This window comes from Gopherus flavomarginatus, chromosome 3 (genome assembly GCF_025201925.1).
Source record: "Gopherus flavomarginatus isolate rGopFla2 chromosome 3, rGopFla2.mat.asm, whole genome shotgun sequence".
In the NCBI taxonomy this organism is placed as follows: domain Eukaryota; kingdom Metazoa; phylum Chordata; order Testudines; family Testudinidae; genus Gopherus; species Gopherus flavomarginatus.
The window spans coordinates 286,327,060-286,348,432 of record NC_066619.1 but is presented as its reverse complement, the minus strand read 5'-3'; the positions used below and the strand labels follow the sequence as shown (position 1 = coordinate 286,348,432).

Here is a 21,373-nt window from a genome sequence, read left to right as displayed (position 1 = left end):
ATGCTGCAAACTGCTCCACTCTGCCAGCCGCTTAGCGATAGATCTTCAGGCTCCCCCACTGGTTAACACAGCTCTCAGTGATCTCAGCTCAGTAAGCTTAGCTCTTTTAGTGATCTCAGCTCTTAGTGATTTCAGCTTGTAGTAGGGGAGCCCTGGTGCTGGTGCATCATTGGCCCAACATGAATTCAGCTCAGCAGTCTCTAGATGGACTCCTAATGGAATCAAAATTGGCCCTACTCTTTAACAATTGAGAGAGGCAGATGTGCATTTGGTGTTCCAGGCCCCAAAAGGGGCCCTACCATCAGATACACACATCAGTCTCCAACCTCTCTCATTTCACTGGGTTTTGGCACCCATGTCCCTTGTCTAGCAAGTGCTACTTAATTTATGTTGAGACATCTCTGTCATAAAGCAGTCTCATAGTTCCTCATTCACACAATCAGGGTGACAACACTTTATTCCTCCTGCCCCAATAACAAAGAAATTGGGGATCCCAGAGCTGTCAAAATAACCATCCCAGGCTGCCGTGGGCTATGCTAGGTGGGGTGGGTGTGCCAATGTAAATACCTGAAATTACTTTCCACACTCTCCATAATTCACCACCAAATGTAGGGTAGAGCTCATCCTGACTCTGCTTACATAAGGATAAAATATGACATGGTTTTACAAAAGGTAGATCATGCCAGACCAGCCTTCCCTTTCTTTGAGAAGATAACTCATCTTTTAGAGAAAGGAAATGCAGTAGATCTCATCTATCTGGATTTCAGTGGTGTTTGATAGAGTTCCACAAGGGAAATTATTAGCCAAATTGGAGAATATGGGGCTTAATATTGCTGTTAATCCCTATGTGAATAACCTTGCACTTTGCACTACTGAATTTCATCCCATTTCTACTACTCCAGGTGTCAATGTCGTCAAGCTCTACTCGTATGATATTCCGGTTCTCCTCCATGCTGGCAATACCGTCCAATTCTGTGTCATCTCTTGATTTCATTAGCGTACTCCCCTTTTTGAGCCAAGGTCTTTAATGAAAACATTAAATAAGATTTGTCCCAAGAGTGATCCCTGAGGAACTCCACTAGTAACCTCTCTCCAGCCTGACAGTTCACCTTTGAGCATGACCCATTGTAGTCTCCCATTTAACAAGGTCCTGATGCACCTTTCAATGGGATTGGGAAGGAATTTTCCCCCAAATCAGATTGGCAGAGACCCTGAGGTTTTTTGTCGTCCTCTGCAGCCTGGGACCTGGGTCACTTGCAGGTTTGAACTAGTGTAAATGGTGGATTCTCTTTAACTTGAAGTCTTTAGATCATTATTTGAGGACTTCAGTAATTCAGCCAAACGTTATGGGCCTATTACAGGAGTGGATGGGTGAGGTTCTGTGGCCTGCAGGAGGTCAGATTATGATCATGATGGGCCATTCTGGTTGTAAGGTCTATGAGACCTGTCTCTGCCTCAGTTCTCCACCTGTAAAATGGGGGGAGGAGACTTCTTTTCTTCACAGTGGTGTCGTGTGACATGAAATAATATATTAAAGGCTCTGAGGTGCTCAGATACTGCAATGAAAGGCGCCGGAGACGTATGATGGATTGTGGAAAAGACTCCGTAGGCAGCACTTAGATCACAGGTCTGTTGATGATGCACAAGCTGGAAGAGAAGCTGGCTCCCTGGGGCATCGCTGTGTTGGCCCTGCAGCACTAAGGGGAGTGAAGGCTGATTTTTAGGGACAGATGCTCAGCAGGTGTAAATCGAAGTAGCTCCTGTCATAGTACAATTCCCAAATCTGAACCTTAGCGTCCAAAATATGGGTACTAGCATGAATTCCCCTAAGCTTAATTACCAGTTTAGATTCTGTAGCGCTGCCACCAATCAGGAATTCCAGGGCCTGATACCCTCTGGTCCCCCCACACCCTTCTCTGGGGACCCCCAAGACCCAGATTCCTTGAGTCTCAAAACAAAGGGGAATAAACCATTTCCCTTCCCCCTCCTTTCTTTCTCCCAGCTCTTTCCCGCCCTGGGTACACTAGGAGACCACCGTGATTCAATTCCTTGAATCACCACACCGAAAGGAATGTTACTTTCCCCCTCCCTTCTTCCCTGGAGAGAGATACAGAGATAAATGCAGAGAGCAGGTTTTTCTTTCCTCCTCCCTTTCTGTTCTCCCACCAATTCCCTGGTGAGTGCAGACTCCCTTCCCTGGAGTCTTAGAATAGATAACCAAAAAAATCAATTAGATTCTAAAAAAAAAAAAAAAAAGGAAAACTTTAATAAAGAAGGAAAAACATAAAATTTGACTCTGTAATCAAGATGGTAAATATACAGAGTTTTTTAGCTTATAGACAATAGAAAGAAGCTTTCTCCAGCAGAAACACAATTTAAGCTACTTCCAGTAAGTACACATCTGCAAATGAAGAAAAACAAGTTAAAAAACTATAACCGCCTTTGTACTTACTTACTATTCTGAATAGATAAGAGACTGTAGCAGGGAGATTGGCAGAAACCTGGTTGCACCTCTAGTCCCGTCCAGGACCCAGAGAGAACAACGCACAAACCCAAAACCCCCAAACAAAGGTTTCCCTCCACCTAGATTTGAAAGTATCTTGTTTCCTGATTGGTCCTCTGGTCAGGTGTTTGGGTCCCTGTTTGTTAACCCTTAACTGTCTGTTTATGACAGCTCCTCTGAAGTCAGATTGACACCATCTGAGCAGCTGGCCATTAGTCTGCAAGCCCAGATCCTCAGAGGCTTTTGGGCTCCTGGTTTGTATTGAAATCACTGGGAGTTTGGGGCCTGAACACCTCTAAGGGTCTGGGCCTCCAGTTAGCAGACAGGCCCCTGAGACACATCAGGAGCAGAGCTGTCAGGATTGTTAATAAGCACTTGGATGGCCACAGTGCCCAGAAGCTGCACCAGGGTCCTGCTTTCCATCGTGCTAGGGGCTGCACAAACACACAGTACAATGAGGTCATAGAATCCCAGAACCATCGGGTGAGAAGGGACCACAGGGGCATCTAGTCTAACCCCTGGCAAGATGCAGGATTTGTTGTGTCTGACCCATCCCAGACAGACAGCTCCAGCCTCCTTAAGAACACCTCACGTGAAGGGGCTTCCACAACCTCCCGAGGTGTCTGTTCCTGAGATTTACTCTCAATCGGCTCTCCTGGAGTTTGTAGCTCCCTGCTCCAAGGAGCTGACGCCCTACGTTAAGACGGTGTAACATACACCAGGCGAGAGCCCTGAACGGGGCCTTGGCCTTGCCTCTGTCCCTTCTTGGGAGGGAAACTGTCCAAGATTAAAATAAAAGACGTCATAGAGAACAGGCTCACGCTCGGAGCATGTTCCTTCTCTGCGTGTGGCTGGTCTCCAGCCACAGTTCAGTTCGGTCACTAACCTGCAGACATGTGATTTCTAGATCTCCGGGCACAGAGCAAACTGCAAGCGGTTGAAGAAGCAGTGCAGAAGCTCCAAGTCTCTCTGCAGCCTGACAATGCCTCGGACGTGTCAGCAAAGGGATCGGACAGTAAGTCGCAGGACGAGGGTCTTAGGCATCCGGGTCAGTTCCCCTCCCTTGGCTTGGAAGCTGAGCACTCTCCTGCCTATAGGGATGGTGGGTGCCTGGCATCCTCCTGCTCCCCTCCATAGACTTCCCTGCCAGATGGTCCATTCCCCCTGTCTAATGAGCTGCTGCTCTGCACCTTCCTCTGCCAACGGAGGCTCTGTTCCCAGGGACGGGTGGCTGCTCCAGGCTCCCTCCTAGCTCCCTTCCTGACAGTGGCAGGCTGGCTGCATCCACCCCATGCTCCTACGCAGGATGCCTAGTGGTCAACATCTTCCGTCCTTTCACTGTTGCTCCCTTCGCTCCGTAGTTTTCACCTTGGCCCCTGTATTGTCAGGGTTGCATTGGCAGGAAAGACGCATGCAGCTCATGAGACATACAGGGCCGAATTCAGACCCTGGTGTAGGCAGGACGTCCGTGGAGCTGCACTCGTGGGTCTCAATTTGCCCCCCAGTCCCTGAGCCCTCCCTGTGCAGCTCCAATAATTTGGGTACCTGCCACAGTCCCATTGCTGGAGGCAGATCGCCCCCTTGTGGCCACGTCTCACAACTGTCTGTCTGTCTGTCTGGCACAGGGCTGCACATACAAACCCGTCCATGGATCAGGTTATTCAACGTCCAGTCAGAAAATGGGCCTGAACTGAACCCTGGCACAGAACTCGCCTGAACGCTGGGCTGTTCAAAATCCCGGCCTGGAGCTCAGGGCCAGGGCTCGGGGCCACAGATGTTTTTGCAGCCCCAGCTCTGCCCCATGCTGCAGGAGACCCACTCACATCTCACAAGGGGGGAGCGATTGGGAAGAGGTGGCTGGGGAGATTGTAGGGACAGGGCTATAATTCAGAAGCCCTGGGGTCAATTCCCAGCTCTGCTGCAAACTTCCTGTGTGATCTTGGGCACCTCTCCCTGCACCTCAGTTCCCCTGCAGGAAAATCATCCTTTATTTCTCCTACCTAGAATCTATTTTGACTGTGAGCTATTGAGAGCAGGGACTGTCCTCTCCTGTCCATACAGCGCCCGGCACACAGGGGCCTGCAGGTGCTGCTCTATTGCACGTGCTGATAATCAAGTGTTCTGCATCTCCACTGGCGTCGCTGTGACTTTCTCCTAGGTCTGCAGCTATTGGATGAAGCGCAGGCAAGAGTCCGGCTGCTGAAAGCCCAGCTGGGTAATGTCAGTGCAGCGTATGGAGAAATCCAGATCCGGCTGGACAACGTCAGTGCAGCGCGAGCAGCAGTGCAAGGTCGCTGCAGTAAGTACTAGCTGCAGTGCTGGCTGGTGCCGTTTCTGCTGGTCCAGAGAATGAACGGAGGATTTCAGGCTCCCAGGCTGACAACACAGCGACTTTCTCCAGCACCGAGTTTTCTTCCATTGAAAATCACTAGTGGCTGCACCTGTGCCCACACCGTGGTGATCAGTGTGGAGTTAAATTACACCCTAGGCCTCGTTAGCCTAATGGGAGCACCCAGCTGTCAGCTCTTCTTAGATGCTCCAAACCTGTCAGCTCACAGACAAAAAGTGACCCTGGCATTTCAGCGTATGGGGCGTTACTTTCAGAAGCATCCCTGAGCCAGTGTCTCTACAGGGTGTTGGGGGAGGTGCCAAATTGCAAAAGACCTGAGACCTTCACCACTTATGATCAATGAAAATTGTTGGTGCAGAACCAGGGGATGTTCCACCTTGGGCAGCTACATCCCCCTCCTGAACTCCCCCTGCCAGCTCAGCTGAACTGTGAGTCTCCCCTTTCCCATTACAGCCGTGCTGCTCTGCACTGGGACCAGCGCCCATGCTCCAGCCCAGATGCAGCTGCATTTCAGTGCTGAGGGAGTGACCCCAAGGTGCCTGCTTTCTGCAGCGCTCTCTGGATCCATCATGTGCCCAGAGAATGATGCTGGAGAATCAAAAGTTCCCTAAGCTAGGGGCAGCTGAAGGGCAGGGGAAATGCAGCACTAGAAACTCTCAGCTCCCTGCGTGTTTCCCTGTGACTTTAGCCCGGGCGTCTCACCTCAGTCTCTGCTCCTAGGTGACGTGATGACAAAGCTCTCCAGGGGCTGGAGGTTTTACGGTGGGAACCTCTATTACTTTTCAAAAGGAAAGAAGTCGTGGGATGCATCCGAACGGTTCTGTGTGTCTCAGCACTCGCACCTGACCTCTGTCTCCTCCCAGGTGGAACAGGTGAGCTCAGGAACCTCCTAGGGGCTTGGATAATGGGTCAGTGCCTTGCTTCACACCAGAAGGAAGTAGAAGGTGGCAGCTGAGGTTGCAAACTATCAGATAGGATGCCAAGCCTTGGTATCTAACTAGGGGGATTCACTCATCAGTTTAAAAGCAGAGATGCAGCAGAGGAACAGTGCTAGAATCGGGACTTCCCAGAGTCTGGGGTGCTGGGGGAGGGGGATTTGGGGTCAAGCTCATTTCTGATATTCCCTACTTCCAATGTAGCTTTTCCTGCAATCCCAATGACCTTTCCCAGTGAGGACCCCTTTGATCCCTCTCTCCAGGACTGAGCTCCTGTTGGACAATCTAGAAGCCTGTATCTGGATGGCCTGTGTGCAAGGGGCCATGCACCTCTTAGATAATCCTCTCTCCCTACGTGCCAACTGTAGCCCTCACCCCAGACCTCTGTGGCACTTTCTGAGGAGGAAAATCCCACCCTCTGGCAGGGCCAGACTTTGCATCCTGTTCTGTGCTCCGAGCTTTGCCTCCTGCAAGGGCAGGGCGCTGGTGTGAACTCTGAGGTGCCCGTTGGTACCAGCTGCAGCCCAGCTCTGAGGGGGCCGTGGGGGGAGTGTTCTGAGACAGGTCGCTGCTGCTAGCCCCAGGCAGATACAGATGCAGACACACACACAGAGCTGCTCCAGGGCTCCCTTGGGGTCTCCCAGCTAGTCACTGTCAGCGTTGGGGGTAGGACACTGCGTCGGGGGCAGGACACTGCGTCTCCCTCAGCCCAGTGCCCTGCTCACACCACCAGATGCCCTTTCCTCTCCCCCAAAATCTGTTCAGCCCAAGCAGCTGCTGCTGCATCCTGCAGCCTCTCTTGGGTGACCTGGACATGCTGCAAACTGTGTTGTGCAGGAGTTTCTCACCAGCGAGACCCAGGGAGAAGATCACTGGATTGGACTCACCGACCGGGAGACAGAAGGCAGCTGGCGCTGGGTGGATGGCACAGAATACAGAGCAGACGCAAGCAGGGGGTGAGTGAAGCTTGAGAGAAGTGAGTATTTATTACACGTTTGGTCACAAGCTCTTTCGGGCAGTGTCTGTACGGCCCCTTGTGTCTATGCAGCACCCTGCACAGTGGGCCCGATCCTGAGGGAGTTCCCCGGGTGCTGCCACAACAGCAGTGAATCCTCTCAGGAATTTCTGCTAATGCCCCTTTGCTTAGAGCAGGAGCCTAAACACGGAGTGTGTGTTCCGTGCCCACTGAGACCCAGGGCCAGAGCCTCCCCTGGGGTAACTCGGCATTGACTTGAATGAACCACAGGGATTTACACCAGCTGAGGATCTGGCCCCAAGTCAACTCAGTGCAGCCAGGGGAGTCTGGAGTGAGCGGCAGGTTCCCGCTCTCCTTGGGATTGCACTGCGCTCTCCCCTCTGTCGGGCTGGGCAAGGGGAGGCTGTGGGGCCGGGGGCATGACAGGAGCCAGCTGCAGTCGGTGCAGTGACCTCAGTGGGCTGTGGGCAAGGCCCATAAGCAGGACCAGGGAGAAGTTACTGACTGACCCCCGCTGCCCTCTCTTCCCGTTCCTGCGTTCCCATCTCGGGGGTGCCTGGTACGTGCTGTGCCACCTGCTCTGGTTCTGGGCACTGAGATCCGAGTTGCTGCTGCTCAGCATTTGGAGCCACACACTGACTTTGGCTCTTTGCTGGCCTGTCAGGCGCAGGGCCGTTGCTATCCCCGGCCATCAGAAGCCCTTCGTTACCATGGCCACAAGAGCTGTGGAGAACTCTGAGGGGTGGCCGGGGGTGCATCGCTTCACCACGTCACTGCTGGGTGTCTTGTTCCCCTGCCAACAACAGAGTCCACAGAGCAGAACTGAGCTCAGGAACTGGCTGTGGTTCTCCACTGAGACATTAACACTCTGATCTGTAGGTTCTGGGAGGAGAATCAGCCAGACAACTGGGATCAGGGGACAGGAGGCAGAGAAGACTGTGTTGAGATCCGCACAAGGAAGCTGAATATGTGGAATGATGCCAACTGCACTCTGCCTTCTAGGTGGATTTGTAAGCAGGCCCATGGACAGGCTGGGCTGTGACATGCAGGTCCCAGCACCTCAGAAAGTGCCTTAATTTTCAAGCTATGGAGCATGTTTCCCAGCCACCTGCCGATGAGGAGCACTGTCCACTGGAGGGGGCCGAATGGGATGTGCATTGCAGGGACGCTTCGTCTTGGTGTGATATTTCTGGCTGTGGCCGCGACAGCTGCCCTTATGCCGCTCAGTGTGGCTGGCTCTGTAATTTGTATGTTTCCAGGTCTGTCACTGAATAAAGTCCTTGGATCATGGAATTATTGTTTCACAATCACCCAGTAAATAATGATTTGCTTGGCTTGAATTTCTAATTTTTGCACCTTTGGATCTGATGTTATGATGATGTCAGAACCATCTATATCTATATATTTTAAAAGTCCAATTGTATCTGGTAAGCAAGGTATTTCTCAAAATATGTTTGGGCCACCAAGGAGATAAATTCAGGCTCAGCTGGGAGACTGGCTTCAACACTTGTTCGAATTCTCCTGTCCCTGTCTCGCTGTGCCACATATCAAAACGTGTCTGTCCCTTCCACCTCAACAGGAGCAGTCCCACCCAAAACTGTCACTTCCTTGGAAGGACCCAATCAGTTGTTTTTCTGCATCTCAGGCTGCTCTTCCTTTGAAGACGTGTAATATTTATTTCCAAGGGTATTTAGTACTGGGAGAAAGATGACAGCCCTGAAGACTGATGTTGTCAAGACTGAATCCCAACTCTGTCACTTCGAGTGCAGAAGTAGGGGCCCACAAGGATTTTAAAAATTAATACTGACCACTCCAGGCTTGCATTAAACTCTAAAGGTTAAAGCTTTTCCCTGGCTTGGTAAACGTTGCCACCACCCAAATGCAACCTGCTACCCTTTTAACCAGGAAAGAGCACTCCGAACACTTCCCTATGGGGTACCCTCAAGCCCTTTCACCCCCACCTTCTGGGGAATAGCTGAGAAAGAAACAAAGTAATCCTAGAATCATAGAAAATCAGAGTTGGAAGGGACCTCAGGAGGTATCTAGTCCCACCCACTGCTCAAAGCAGGACCAATCCCCAACTAAATCATCCCAGACAGGGCTTTGCCAAGCTGAGCCTTAAAAATCCCTAAGGATAGAGATTCCACCACTTCCCTAGGTAACCCATTCCAGTGCTTCACCACCCTCCTAGTGCAATAGTGTTTCCTAATATCCAACCTAGACCCCCCACTGCAACTTGAGACCATTACTCCTTGTTCTGTCACCTGCCACCACTGAGAACAGTCTAGATCCATCCTCTTTGGAACTGCCTTTCAGGTAGTTGAAAGTAGCTATCAAATCCCCCCTCATTCTTCTTTTTTGCAGACTAAACAATCCCAGTTCCCTCAGCCTCGCCTCATAAGTCATGTGCTCTAGCCCCCTAGTCATTTTTGTTGCCCTCCACTGGACTTTTTCCACATCCTTCTTGTAGTGTGGGGCCCAAAGCTGGACACAGTACTCCAGAAGAGGCCTCACCAATGTCAAATAGAGGGGAATGATCATGTCCCTTGATCTGCTGGTAATGCCCCAACTTATACAGCCCCAAATGCCGTCAGTCTTCTTGGCAACAAGGGCACACTGTCGACTCATATCCAGCTTCTCATCCACTGTAACCCCTAGGTCCTTTTCTGCAGAACTGCTGCCTAGCCATTCGGTCCCTAGTCTGTAGCAGTGAATGGGATTCTTCCATCCTAAGTGCAGGACTCTGCACTTGTCCTTGTTGAACCTCATCAGGTTTCTTTTGACCCAGTCCTCTAATTTGTCTAGGTCCCTCTGTATCCTATCCCTACCCTCCAGCATATTTACCACTCCTCCCTGTTTAGTGTCATCTGCAAACTTATTGAGACTGCAGTCCACCCCATCCTCCAGATCATGAATGAAGATATTGAACAAAACCAGCCCCAGGACCGACCCTTGGGGCACTCCACTTGAAACCGGCTGCCAACTAGACATGGAGCCATTGATCACTACCTGTTGAGCCCGACGATCTAGCCAGCTTTCTGTCCACCTTATAGTCCATTCACCCAGCCCATACTTCTTTAACTTGCTGGCAAGAATACTATGGGAGACCGTATCAAAAGCTTTGCTGAAGTCCAGTGTAAACGGGTTGGGACTCACCAGCTGGCGCCTCCTGCTGGTGACTCCAGGAATTAGCTCGATTCCAGTGGAGTGCCCCCTCCTGGTGGTGTCCCGTCCGTTGTTCTGCCCTCTGCTGCTGTCTCTGGACCCGCGTTGCTCCCTGCTCGGCGGTGTCCTCTTCGAGGCCACTGCCCTCCAGCAGTGTCCCTTAGTCCATCTGGACCCCCTTCTGGGGATCGGTGATCAGCAGTCCTCCACTCCAGCCACCATGTGCAACCACACACCCCAAAGTCTAACGTAGGCTGTAACGGCGTAGGCTGTAATGGCCGCTTCCTATGGCTGATGGCTGGGTGTACGGCAAGGAGGAAGGGGGGGACCCAGGCCCACCTTCTACTCTGGGTCCCAGCCCAGGGACCCTCTGGCATCAGCCTCGCTGTCCTCTTTCTTCCCCTCCTCTGTCTGTTTCCCCCGGGCCGCTTCCCCTACGGCCGCTTGCACTCGCTAGGCCCTTCCCCTCAGGGCCTGCAGCCTGGCGGCTATGGGCTAGAGCCTTCTAGCCTCCCTGAGCCTGCCCAGCACTGCGCTGTCCACGGTGCTAGTCTCCCCCTTGGAGACTGACCTTCCCCTGTCGAAGGCCTGGGACAGACTGACTGCTCCTGCTCTGGGCAGCCTTTATATATGGGTGAGCCTGGCCCTGATTGGTTCCCTCCAATCTGGGCCCTGATTGGCTCCCCATAAGCCCTTTTCTGATTGGCTCCCGGGCTGCACAGGCTCCCTGGCCTCCCCAGCCCATCCTCCCAGGGAGTGGGGCAGTCCGCCCCACTACACCAGGAATAACACGTCCTGCTTTCCCCTCATCCACAGACCCAGTTATCTCCTCATAGAAGCCAATCAGGTTGGTCAGGCATGACCTGCCCTTGGTGAATCCATGCTGACTGTTCCCGATCACTTTCCTCTCCTCTCAGTGCTTCAGAATGGATTCCTTGAGGACCTGCTCCATGATTTTTGCAGGGACTAGATGGGAAACCCAAAACTGTAATTGAGGCGGGGGAGATCGGAATCAAATGGGTGGAGGTGGCGGAGAAGAAGAAAGCTAGTAGCAGTTGGTGACGATAATAAAAGGGGCAACCTGTGACGACACCCCAACATCGAGATCAGCCCAAGGCCCCACCTCGGAAGGAGGAGCCCTCCACACAGCCAGGGAGACCCCAGATGCCCTCTCATCCCACCACCCCACTCTCCAACCACCCACCTCCACACAGCCCACACTCAGCTGGGCGATGCTTTAAATGCAATGAGCTGGGGCATGTGAAGGCCAGCTGCCCCAAGAGCATCAGCCGACTGCAACATATCGCTCTGGGGTCCCACCGAGAGCCTTCAGGCCCAGATGTCTTGCAAACAGGAGCGGCACCAGGGTTTTTGGCGCCCTAGGTGGGAGTCCTTCAGCGCTCCTGGTTGGCGGCAATTCTGCAGCAGGGGGGTCTTTCCGCGCTCCCGGAAGGACCCACCACCACCGAATTGCCACCGAGGGTGGCAAAATGCCACCTCCACAAATCCTGGTGCCCTAGGCGACCACCTAGATCGCCTAAATGGAAGCGCCGGCCCTACTCACAAATACCCCGAGAGCGAAGGGAAACTGTGAGTGTGGACAGGAGGAAGATTACTGCATGGAGAGACATTGGTGCACAGGTGTCAGCTATCCACCAATCCCTGGTGGACCTCAAATTCATCAACCCAGAGGCCCAAGCGATGGTGCAACCCTTTAAGGCCAACTCTTTTAACTTGTCTATAGCTAGATTGGCTGTCCAGTACAAGGGCTGGTCAGGAATATGGCCTTTTGCAGTCTATGACAATTATCCCATCCCCATACTGCTGGGAGAAGACTTAGCCCACCATGTGAGGCTAACAAAAAGGGTGGGAATGTTAACCCAGAGCCAGGCTAAACAGGTCTCCACACCTAACTCCATTCCTGAGCCCTACAGGAACCCAGCCAGAGGTGGTGGAACCAGACCCCAAACCAGAGTCTATGGCAACAGTTGTAGATCCAGCAGGGCCGCCCAGGGTGGGGGGGAGTGAGGCAATTTGCCCCAGGCCCCAGGCTCCGCAGGAGTCCCCACAAGAATGGCTGAGCCTCTTTCCCCAGCCCCACTCGACCCCTTCTCCACCCCTCTCCCGGAGCCTCAGCGCATCCGTGAGTGTCCCTGGACAGCAGTGCAGCTTGGCTCCGGTGGGGCCCCTGAGCTCCACCCCACTCAGAGCCGCGTGGTAAGGGGGCGGGGCTGCGAGCTCCAGTGGGGTGTGAGCTCCCTCCGCTCAGCCTGGAGCTCGCAGCCCCACCCCCTCATCACACGGATCTGAGCGGGGCAGAGCTGCGAGCCCTGCGGGAGCCACGCTGCAGCTGTCCAGGGAAGCTCCTGGATGCGCTGAGGCTCCAGGAGAGTGGGGAGCTGGGGTAAGGGGATAACACCGGGGGGGTTGGCTAAGGGGCAGGAAGTCCCAGGGACAGTCAGGGCACAGGGAGGGTGCAGAGGTTGGGGGGGCGGTCAAGAGACAGGGAATGGGGGGTTGGATTGTGGGCATTCTGGGGGTCTGTCAGGACTCAGTGGGGGGCGTGAATAGGGGTCGGGGCAGTCAGGGGACAGGGAGCAGGGGTGGGGTCCTGGGGTGGTGGTTGGGGGGGTCTTTGGGGGACGGTGAGGGGACAAGGAGCAGGATGGGTTGGGGATTCTGAGGGGGGCATTCGGGGGGCAGGAAGTGGGTGGGGGTCGGATAGGGGGCAGGGCCAGGCTGTTTGGGAGGCACAGCCTTCCCCACCCGAAAGCTCATTCAGCAGTTTGAAGCTTGCAGAAGAGCCAAGCTGTTAGCTTTTCCATTGGGGCTACCATCCCTTTCACTTCACAAATGCCAAGTTATAGTCTGTATTTAAATTCAGTGCCATAGGGAGATTCATGTCAGGGGAGGGTAACTTCATTTAAAATTAGCCACTGGGGGAGGGATCACATGAGAAGAGCAATATCCTTCCCAACCCTACCAAGGGAGACCCCCCTCCCCTGCATTCCCTGAGGCTCCAGACGGGTTAATTCAGTGGTTCTCAAACTTTTATACTGGTGACCCCTTTCACATAGCAAACCTCTGAGTGTGACCCCCCCTTATAAATTGAAAACACTTTTTTATATATTTAACACTATTATAAATGCTAGAGGCAAAGCGGGGTTTGAGGTGGAGGCTGGCAGCTCGCAACCCCCAGTAACAACCTCGTTATCCCCTCGTTACGTCCTGACCCCCAGTTTGAGACCCTTTGGGTTAATTTAATTTTAGCACCCTGTGTCCATTCACGTGCGTGTGCTATTTGAGCATTTCAGTTTTCACAACATAGGCTCATCCCAGATTCTGGAACAAGCTCAAATGCTCAGTTCGTGGAGTATGTACATAGTCTAGACTAAAGACAAACCCACAGTAACCGTCTCCAGTTTGTGAGGGACCCCATGGAGCCAGTCTCTAGGAAACAGGTAAATGCATGGAGGTTAAATCCATTAATGGCTATTAGCCAGGATGGGAAAGGAATGGTGTCCCTAGCCTCTGTTTGTCAGAGGGTGGAGATGGATGGCAGGAGAGAGATCACTTGATCATTACCTGTTAGGTCTACTCCCTCTGGGGCACTTGGCATTGGCCACTGTTGGCAGACAGGATGCTGGGCTGGATGGACCTTTGGTTTGACCCAGTACGGCTGTTCTTATGTTCTAAGCTTAATGAACCCAAAGTTATGGAGACAGATATGAGTCAAGGAAGCCAGCAGAGTATCAGAAACCTGGAAGAATCTCTGACTGGATGGGCTCAGGCGTTTGGTCACAAGCTGAGGTGGTTCAAAAGTTTTGGATTTCTTTTAAGCAAATTTTTTTTATTGTTTCTTTAAACAATCAAACACAGCAAGCAGCAAATATCTGGCCACACACTTCTGAAACCCCAAACCATATTCAGGTTTTGGCAGATTAATTTCAGCTTTTCAATTAAAAAAACCACAACAAATTTTGAAGGAAAGCGAACATTGTCCATGATTTTTTTCTGCTTTTTAACCCCCCTAATTTTCGATCCAGAAAAAGTTTTGACAGAAAATATTTGTCCAACTCTTTTAATGAGCTGTAGTGCCTTTTAGCACTAGCTGATGCTGAGAACCAGTGATACCTTGTAAAGACATTTTCTCAAAACTGGGTTTGTGCCAAGATGCAGAAGGTTTATTTTTCCCAGGGCCGCCCATGGGGAGGGAGCAGGTGGGGCAATTTGCACTGGGCCCCACAGGGGCCCCCACGAGAATATAGTATTGCAATTTTTTTTATGGAGGGGGCCCCCGAAATTGCATTGCCCCAGGCCCCCTGAATCCTCTGGGTGGCCCTGAGATCCAGTTCCTGGGAACCAGCCAGAACCAGCCCAAGGATTGGAACTGGTGGAGCAGTCAGCACCAGAGCCCGAGCCTGCAACCCCACCAGACTCAGGAGAGCCAGCACCAAAGGGCGCCACAGAGCCTGTACCTGCTGCAGCAGCTAAACTGGCAAAAGAGGCTTAACCGGAGCCTGAAATACCACCTCGTGCACCAGCGGAGGGCGGTTCACAGTCAACAGAAACCACATTATCTTCATCGCTTCCAGTGGGACCAAGCCCAAGTCCATAACCCAGTGAGGAACTAATGTTCCAGGGAGCAGTTCCAGGCAGAGCAGGAAGTGGCTGAGAGACTCAAAGGAGCTTGGATGCAGCACGGAGCGACCCACCACCTCTCAGCTCTTCTAATCAGTCCAGGTTTGTTATAAAAGGAGGACTCTTACACAAGGAAACCCTTTCTGGCATCCTCAGAGACAGTTGGTAGTTCCAACTAAGTGTAGAGAAAAGCTCTTAAGCTTAGCCCATGATCACCCTAGTTGCCATGCTGGGGTGAACAGGACCAAAGACCATTTGGGGAAGTTGTTCCACTGGGAGGGGATGGGCAAGGACGTTTCTACCTATGTCCAGTCTTGTGAGGTGTGCCAGAGGGTGGGAAAGCCCCAAGATCAGGTCAAGGCCCCTCTCCAACCACACCCCATCATTGAGGTTCCATTTCAGTGTCTAGCTGTGAATATTTTGGGTCCTTTCCCTAAGAAGACACCCAGAGGAAAGCAGTACATGCTGACTTTCATGGATTTTGCCACGCGATTGCCGGAAGCAGTAACTCTAAGCAACACCAGGGCTAAAAGTGTGAGCCAGGCATTGTCAGACATTTTTGCCAGGGTAGGTTGTCCCTCCGACATCTTTACAGATTCGGGAACTAACTTCCCAGCAGGGACCCTGAAACGTCTTTGGGAAGCTCATGGGATGAAACACTTGGTTGCCACCCCTTACTACCATCAAACGAATGGCCTAGTGGAGAAGTTTAATAGGACTTTGGGGGCCATGATATGTAAATTCATGAGTGAGTGGTCCAATGATTGGGACCTAGTGTTGCAGCAGTTGCTCTTTGTCTACAGGGCTGTACCACATCCGCAATAGAAAGGGCAATCAAGGACATAGAATCACAGACTATCAGGGTGGGAAGGGACCTGAGGAGGTATCTAATCCAACCCCCTGCTCAAAGCAGGACCAATCCCCAACTAAATCATCCCAGCCAGGGCTTTGTCAAACCTGACCTTAAAGACATGTTACAGATGGATGTAATCCACCCCTCTGACAGTCATGCGCCTCTCCAGTGGTTCTGGTTCCCAAACCAGATGGGGAAATCTGCTTTTGTGTGGACTACCATAAAGTAAAAGCTGGAACTCGCCCAGAAAAGGTTCCAGTGCCATGCACAGATGAGCTATTGGAGAAATTGGGACGTGCCCAGTTCATTTTCACCTTAGACTTAACTAAGGGGTACTGGTAAATGCTGCTAGATGACCCAGCCAAGGAAAGGTCAGCTTTCCTCACCCATGTAGGGTTGTACGAATTTAACGTGCTCCCTTTCGAACTGTGAAAGGCATCTGCCACTTTCCAGAGACTGGTGGATAACCTTCTGGCTGGATTTGGGGAATTTGCAGTCGCCTACCTCGATGATGTGGCCATAGTCTCAGATTCATGGGCAGAGCACCTGGAATGCCTCCAAGGTGTCTTCCAGTGCATAAGGGAGGCAGGATTAACCGTTAAGGCCAAAAAGTGTCAAATAGGCCTAAACAGGGTAACGTACCTTGGACACCAGGTGGATCATGGTACTATCAACCCACTACAGGCTAAGGTAAATGCTATCCAAAATTGGCCTGTCCCTAAGTCAAAGAAGCAGGTCCAACCTTTCTTGAGCTTGGCCAGGTATTACCAACGATTTATACCACGCTACAGCCAAATTGCCACCCCACTGACAGACCTGACCAGGAAAAACCAACCAAATGCAGTTCAGTGGACTGAGAAGCATCAGAAATCTTTTAACCAACTTAAGGCGGCCTTGTTACATCTGGCCCTGTACCGAGGGCCCCAGACTTCAACCAACCATTCGTCGTAACCACAGATGCATCCGAGTGTGGTGTAGGAGCAGTTTTAATGCTGGAAGGACCAAATCAACAATTCCATCCTGTTGTGTTTCTCAGCAAAAAATTTTCTGAGAGGAAAAGGCACTGGTCAGTCTCAGAAAAAGAATGTTACGCCATCGTGTATGCTCTGGAGAAGCTATGCCCATACATTTGCGGGCGACCGTTCCACCTGCGAACCAACCATGCTGCAATGAAGTAGTCTCACGCAGTCAAAGAAACTAACAAAAAACTTCTTCGGTGGAGTTTAGCTCTCCAAGACTTTGATTTTGACATACAACATATTTCAGGAGCCTCTAACAAAGTGGCTGTTGCACTCTCCCGGAAAGGTTTCCCAAAATCAGCCAGGTGAAGATGTCCCTGTATTCTAAGTCATTGTAGTCCTTGAAATGTATAAAGTACTGTTTAGTTCTTCATGTAATTATTAGTGAAATTAGAGGTGCATGTATCTTATTGACTCTGTTTCCTAAACCTCCAGAAAGAAATCTCAGCCGGTGCGGAGCTGATCTGAACTAGACTGGCCAGCACCGTGTGTGATTTGGGGGGCGTGCGATACATGAAGTGGGGAGGGAGTAGCTCCCTTTGATGGACACCCACCCAGCCAGTTAGCCGTAAAATCCCACATAGGCCATGGCTACACTAGAGAGTTGCAGCGCTGGTGAAGGGGTTACAGCGCTGCAACTTAGGATGTGGCCACACTTGCAAAGCACGGCCAGCGCTGCAACTCCCTGGTTGCAGCGCTGGCTGTACACCCGGTCGAGCCTCGGGTGTAGGGATTCCAGCACTGGTGATCCAGCGCGGATCAGTAAGTGTGGACACCCACCAGCGCTTTTATTGACCTCCGGGGTATAAGGAGGTATCCCAGAATTCCTGTCCACAACAAACCAGAAGAAAGGGAGAGCTCGGAGTTCAGCCAAACTACTTATTTAAAAAACAAACACAGCTCCTGTTTACTGAGCGAGCGGAGGCAGGCAGGGGAATTACTTTGGAATGTTCACAGCTGTTTGCTTGAAGAGAGAAACAGCAGGCTCACACGGCAGAGGGGGAGGAGGAAGTTCATGTTGAGCAGATGCTTATCTGGTCTGACGGGTATTTAGGAGTACATAATCTGCATTTAGTGAACGAGAGAGCAGTGGGGGAAGGGAGTTAGAACTTTTAAAATGATTGAAGGTAGGCACTGTATGTCTTCCAGTCCTTACAACTTGCAAGGCAGGGAGCTGAGAACAGTGTCAACTCCAAAAATCCATTCTGTCTGTCTCCTCCACGCTCCCTGTCACATTCCACCCCACCCCCCTCTTTTGAAAAGCACGTTGCAGCCACTTGAATGCTGGGATAGCTGCCCACAATGCACCACTCCCAACAGCGCTGCAAGTGCTGCAAATGTGGCCACACTGCAGCGCTGGTAGCTGTCAGTGTGGCCACACTGCAGCGCTGGCCCTACACAGCTGTACGAACACAGCTGTAACTACCAGCGCTGCATAACTGTAAGTGTAGACATGGCCTTAGTCTGTTCCCTGTTTGCTTTTCCTGTAAATGGTTAATAAGCCCACAGGTAAAAGAAAAGGAGTAGGCACCTGACCAAAAGAGCCAATTGGAAGGTAGAACTTTTTAAAATTGGGAAAGAAACTTTCTCTTTGTCTGTTGCTCTCTCGGCTGATGAGATGGGGCGGCAGGAATTGTGTTGAAAGTTTGAACCAGATATGAAATCATCAGATCATATCTAGAACTACTTTTAACAACCCAAAGGTGTAAGTGACTCAGAATGTTTAGCTAGACACGATCAGGTTTATTTCTGTTGACTTTTTAAGGCTTGTAGATCTCCTTTGTGCTAACCTCAGATGCCTTTGTTTGCTTGTAACTTTAAGCTGAACCCCCAAGAAAGCTATTTTGGGGGCTTAATTTTTGGAATTGCTCTTTTAAAATCAAGCGAAAGTTTAAATTCCTGAAGTATTTTCTTTTTTTTTGTTTTTAATAAAATTTACTTTTTTTAAGAATAAGATTGGATTTTTAGTGTCCTAAGAGGTTTGTGCATGTTGTTTGATTAACTGGTAGCCAAAGCTAATTTCCTTTGGGTTGGTTTTCTTCAATATCTTCATTAACGATCTGGAGGATGGCATAGACTGCACTCTCAGCAAGTTTGCAGATGACACCAACTGGGAGGAGTGGTAGATACGCTGGAGGGTAGGGATAGGATACAGAGGGACCTAGACAAATTAGAGGACTGGGCCAAAAGAAACCTGATGAGGTTCAACAAGGACAAGTGCAGAGTCCTGCACTTAGGATGGAAGAATCCCATTCACTGCTACAGACTAGGGACCGAATGGCTAGGCAGCAGTTCTGCAGAAAAGGGACCTAGGGGTTACCGGGGGCGAAAGGCTGGATATGAGTCAGCAGTGTGCCCTTGTTGCCAAGAAGGCCAACAGCATATTGGGCTGTATTAGTAGAAGCATTGCCAGCAGATCGAGGGAAGTGATTATTTCCCTGTATTTGGCACTGGTGAGGCCCCACCTAGAGTATTGTGTGCAGTTTTGGTCTCCCCACTACAGAAGGGATGCGGACAAATTGGACAGAGTCCAGCAGAGGGCAATGAAAATGATTAGGGGGCTGGGGCACATGACTTATGAGGAGAGGCTGAGGGACCTGGGGTTATTTAGTCTGCAGAAGAGAAGAAAGCAGCTATCAAATCCCCCCTCACTCAACTACCTGAAGGGGGGTTCCAAAGAGGATGGAGCTCAGCTGTTCTCAGTGGTGGCAGGTGACAGAACAAGGAGCAATGGTCTCAAATTGCAGTGGGGGAGGTTTAGGTTGGATATTAGGAAACACTATTTCACTAGGAGGGTGGTGAAGCACTGGAATGGGTTACCTAGGGAGGTGGTAGAATCTCCTTCCTTAGAGGTTTTTGAGGCTCGGCTTGACAAAGCCCTGGCTGGGACGATTTAGCTGATGTTGATTCATATGACAGGACCAACTCACCTGGTTTCAGTGATAGCAACCACATCAAGTTTCTGCTCATAAACTAGAAATTCCAATCCCTCTTGTTTGTTACCCAGGCTCCTAACATTACTATACAGGCAATTAAAGAATTTCTTCTCTTCATTTCCTTTGGTTCCTTGGTTACTGGTAATTTTCTTCTTAACATCTTGATTCTGTGCTGAGTGCTTGTATCTTCCCTCTTTTACCCTCCCCTTTTGTTGGTAGTTGAACCCCCTCCTGATTACTCGTATCAGAGGGTAGCCGTGTTAGTCTGGATCTGTAAAAGCAGCAAAGAATCCTGTGGCACCTTATAGACTAACAGACGTTTTGGAGCATGAGCTTTCGTGGGTGAATACCCACTTCCTCAGATGCATGATTACTGTAGCCTGCTGATCCTTGAGAAGATTGATCCCCCTTCTTAGGAAGTGGAGGCTGTCAAAACTATGCAGGCTCCTCACCCCATGGAAGGTGGAACAATGTTCCACAAACCAAAGCCCTACACCACTACCTAGCCAGAGGTTCACTTCCAGGATTTTCTGCCGTCTGTTTTCCTTTGCTCGTGGGACAGGAAAGATCTCGGAGAGATGCCTTGGGACATTCTTCTTCTTCAGCATGATTCCGAGTCCCCTGAAGTCATCCACTATCTGTGAGCTATCCCATGAGGCAGTGTCATGAGTGCCGATATGAACCATCGCCGATGGAGCCTTTCCCGTAGACTTCACAAGCCTATCCCATCTTACAGTGACGTCCTGTGTCTTGGTTCTGGGAAGGCAGCGCACTGTCATGTCATCTGCCTGTCCCTTTCAGCATGTTCTTTCTATTCCTCTGAGCAGTGAATCTCTAAGAAGAATTGTCTGCCTTCCTTGGATGGTTAGAGAACTCTTTGTGGGTAAACCTGATTTCTCACAGGCTTAGGGTGCACAGTCTCTCAAACGAGATGAAATATGAACCGCCATTCCCCAGGCGTGTCCTGCACATCTCTCCATTCCCATGGGCCAGCTGGATCTTGGAAGTTAGCTGACCCAGGTTCCACACTGAGGAACCTGGTGTCAATTGGAAACTTGACATTACTTGCCTGCTGGTGACCTCTGTTCCTTGAGGTTAATTCCAGTTTCTTTATCTGCTCTAGCTTAATGGCCCCCAGTAGTCACAGAGCCACCTGCAGCTTCTCTGGCTACAGCCATGAGGCCAATTGCCAGAGGCCAGGCTTAGACAGCTGCAGCTACTAGCCACAGGAGGAGTGGCAATGCCAAGGCTGAGCATGCTTCAACCTTGCAACGGCAACACTAGGGACTCTAAATCCTTAGCGCTGGCCCTAGGCAGCTGCAGACTCTGCTGTTAGGCGCTTCCTTCCTCTAGGCCATGACTTTAAGTACCTGAGATGCCCATCACCTGCAGCAGAGGCCACCAATTCCCACGCACCCCTCAGCTAGCACACAGTCGTGCAGAAAGTGCAGCCTGAATGATTTTGGAGGCTGGGGTGCCAGGAGGTTCCCATCCCTGAGCAGCAGCTCTGCAACAAGCTCACATGGCCCCCCTCTGCTGTGGGACCAGGACCCTGAGAAGACAGTGGAGTTACCCTGTGTATAACTAGTTCTGTCCAAAGCCTGCTGAAGTGAGTGGGAGACTTTTCATTGTCTTTAATGGGCTGTGCATAGAAGCAAAGGACCCCATTCTAGACTCTAGGAGCAAAGTGCATTCTATGCAGCACTGGTTCACATTACCTAGTGAATAAGCAACACCTCCTACAGCACCTAACTTTTTCTGCGACACTTCCCACCCAATTACTAAATGTAAACCTGCTTCACTTACAAAGGCTGAAAATATTAGGTAGGATGGTCACAAAAGGAAGGCACTTCTGAATTCAGCAGGAATTTTGGATGTGCACAGAAAACAGACAGGACTGGTTCCCGCGTGGCTACAGAACTGCAGTAAAGTGGAACAGTTTTCAGCTTGTGTGATTGGAGGATATCTGGATGCATATTATAAGACTGTCCTACA

The 21,373-nt window shown here is 51.0% G+C and overlaps 1 protein-coding gene across 6 annotated transcripts in view; it reads left to right on the top strand.

Annotated features, from left to right (window-relative positions):
* The window catches only part of LOC127046421 (C-type lectin domain family 4 member F-like), a 280,381-nt gene that overhangs the window by 23,271 nt on the left and 235,737 nt on the right, over positions 1–21,373 (top strand). For 2 of the 6 annotated variants that reach the window (XM_050943435.1, XM_050943432.1), the window contains exons 4-8: positions 3,411–3,518; positions 4,662–4,802; positions 5,574–5,725; positions 6,626–6,744; positions 7,644–7,690. In XM_050943435.1, the coding sequence (XP_050799392.1) occupies positions 3,411–3,518; positions 4,662–4,802; positions 5,574–5,725; positions 6,626–6,744; positions 7,644–7,690 (567 nt within the window). Of the gene's footprint in view, positions 1–3,410; positions 3,519–4,661; positions 4,803–5,573; positions 5,726–6,625; positions 6,765–7,643; positions 7,832–21,373 lie in introns of those variants that run through there. The other 4 variants (XM_050943430.1, XM_050943433.1, XM_050943434.1 and 1 more) reach the window with 3 other exon arrangements.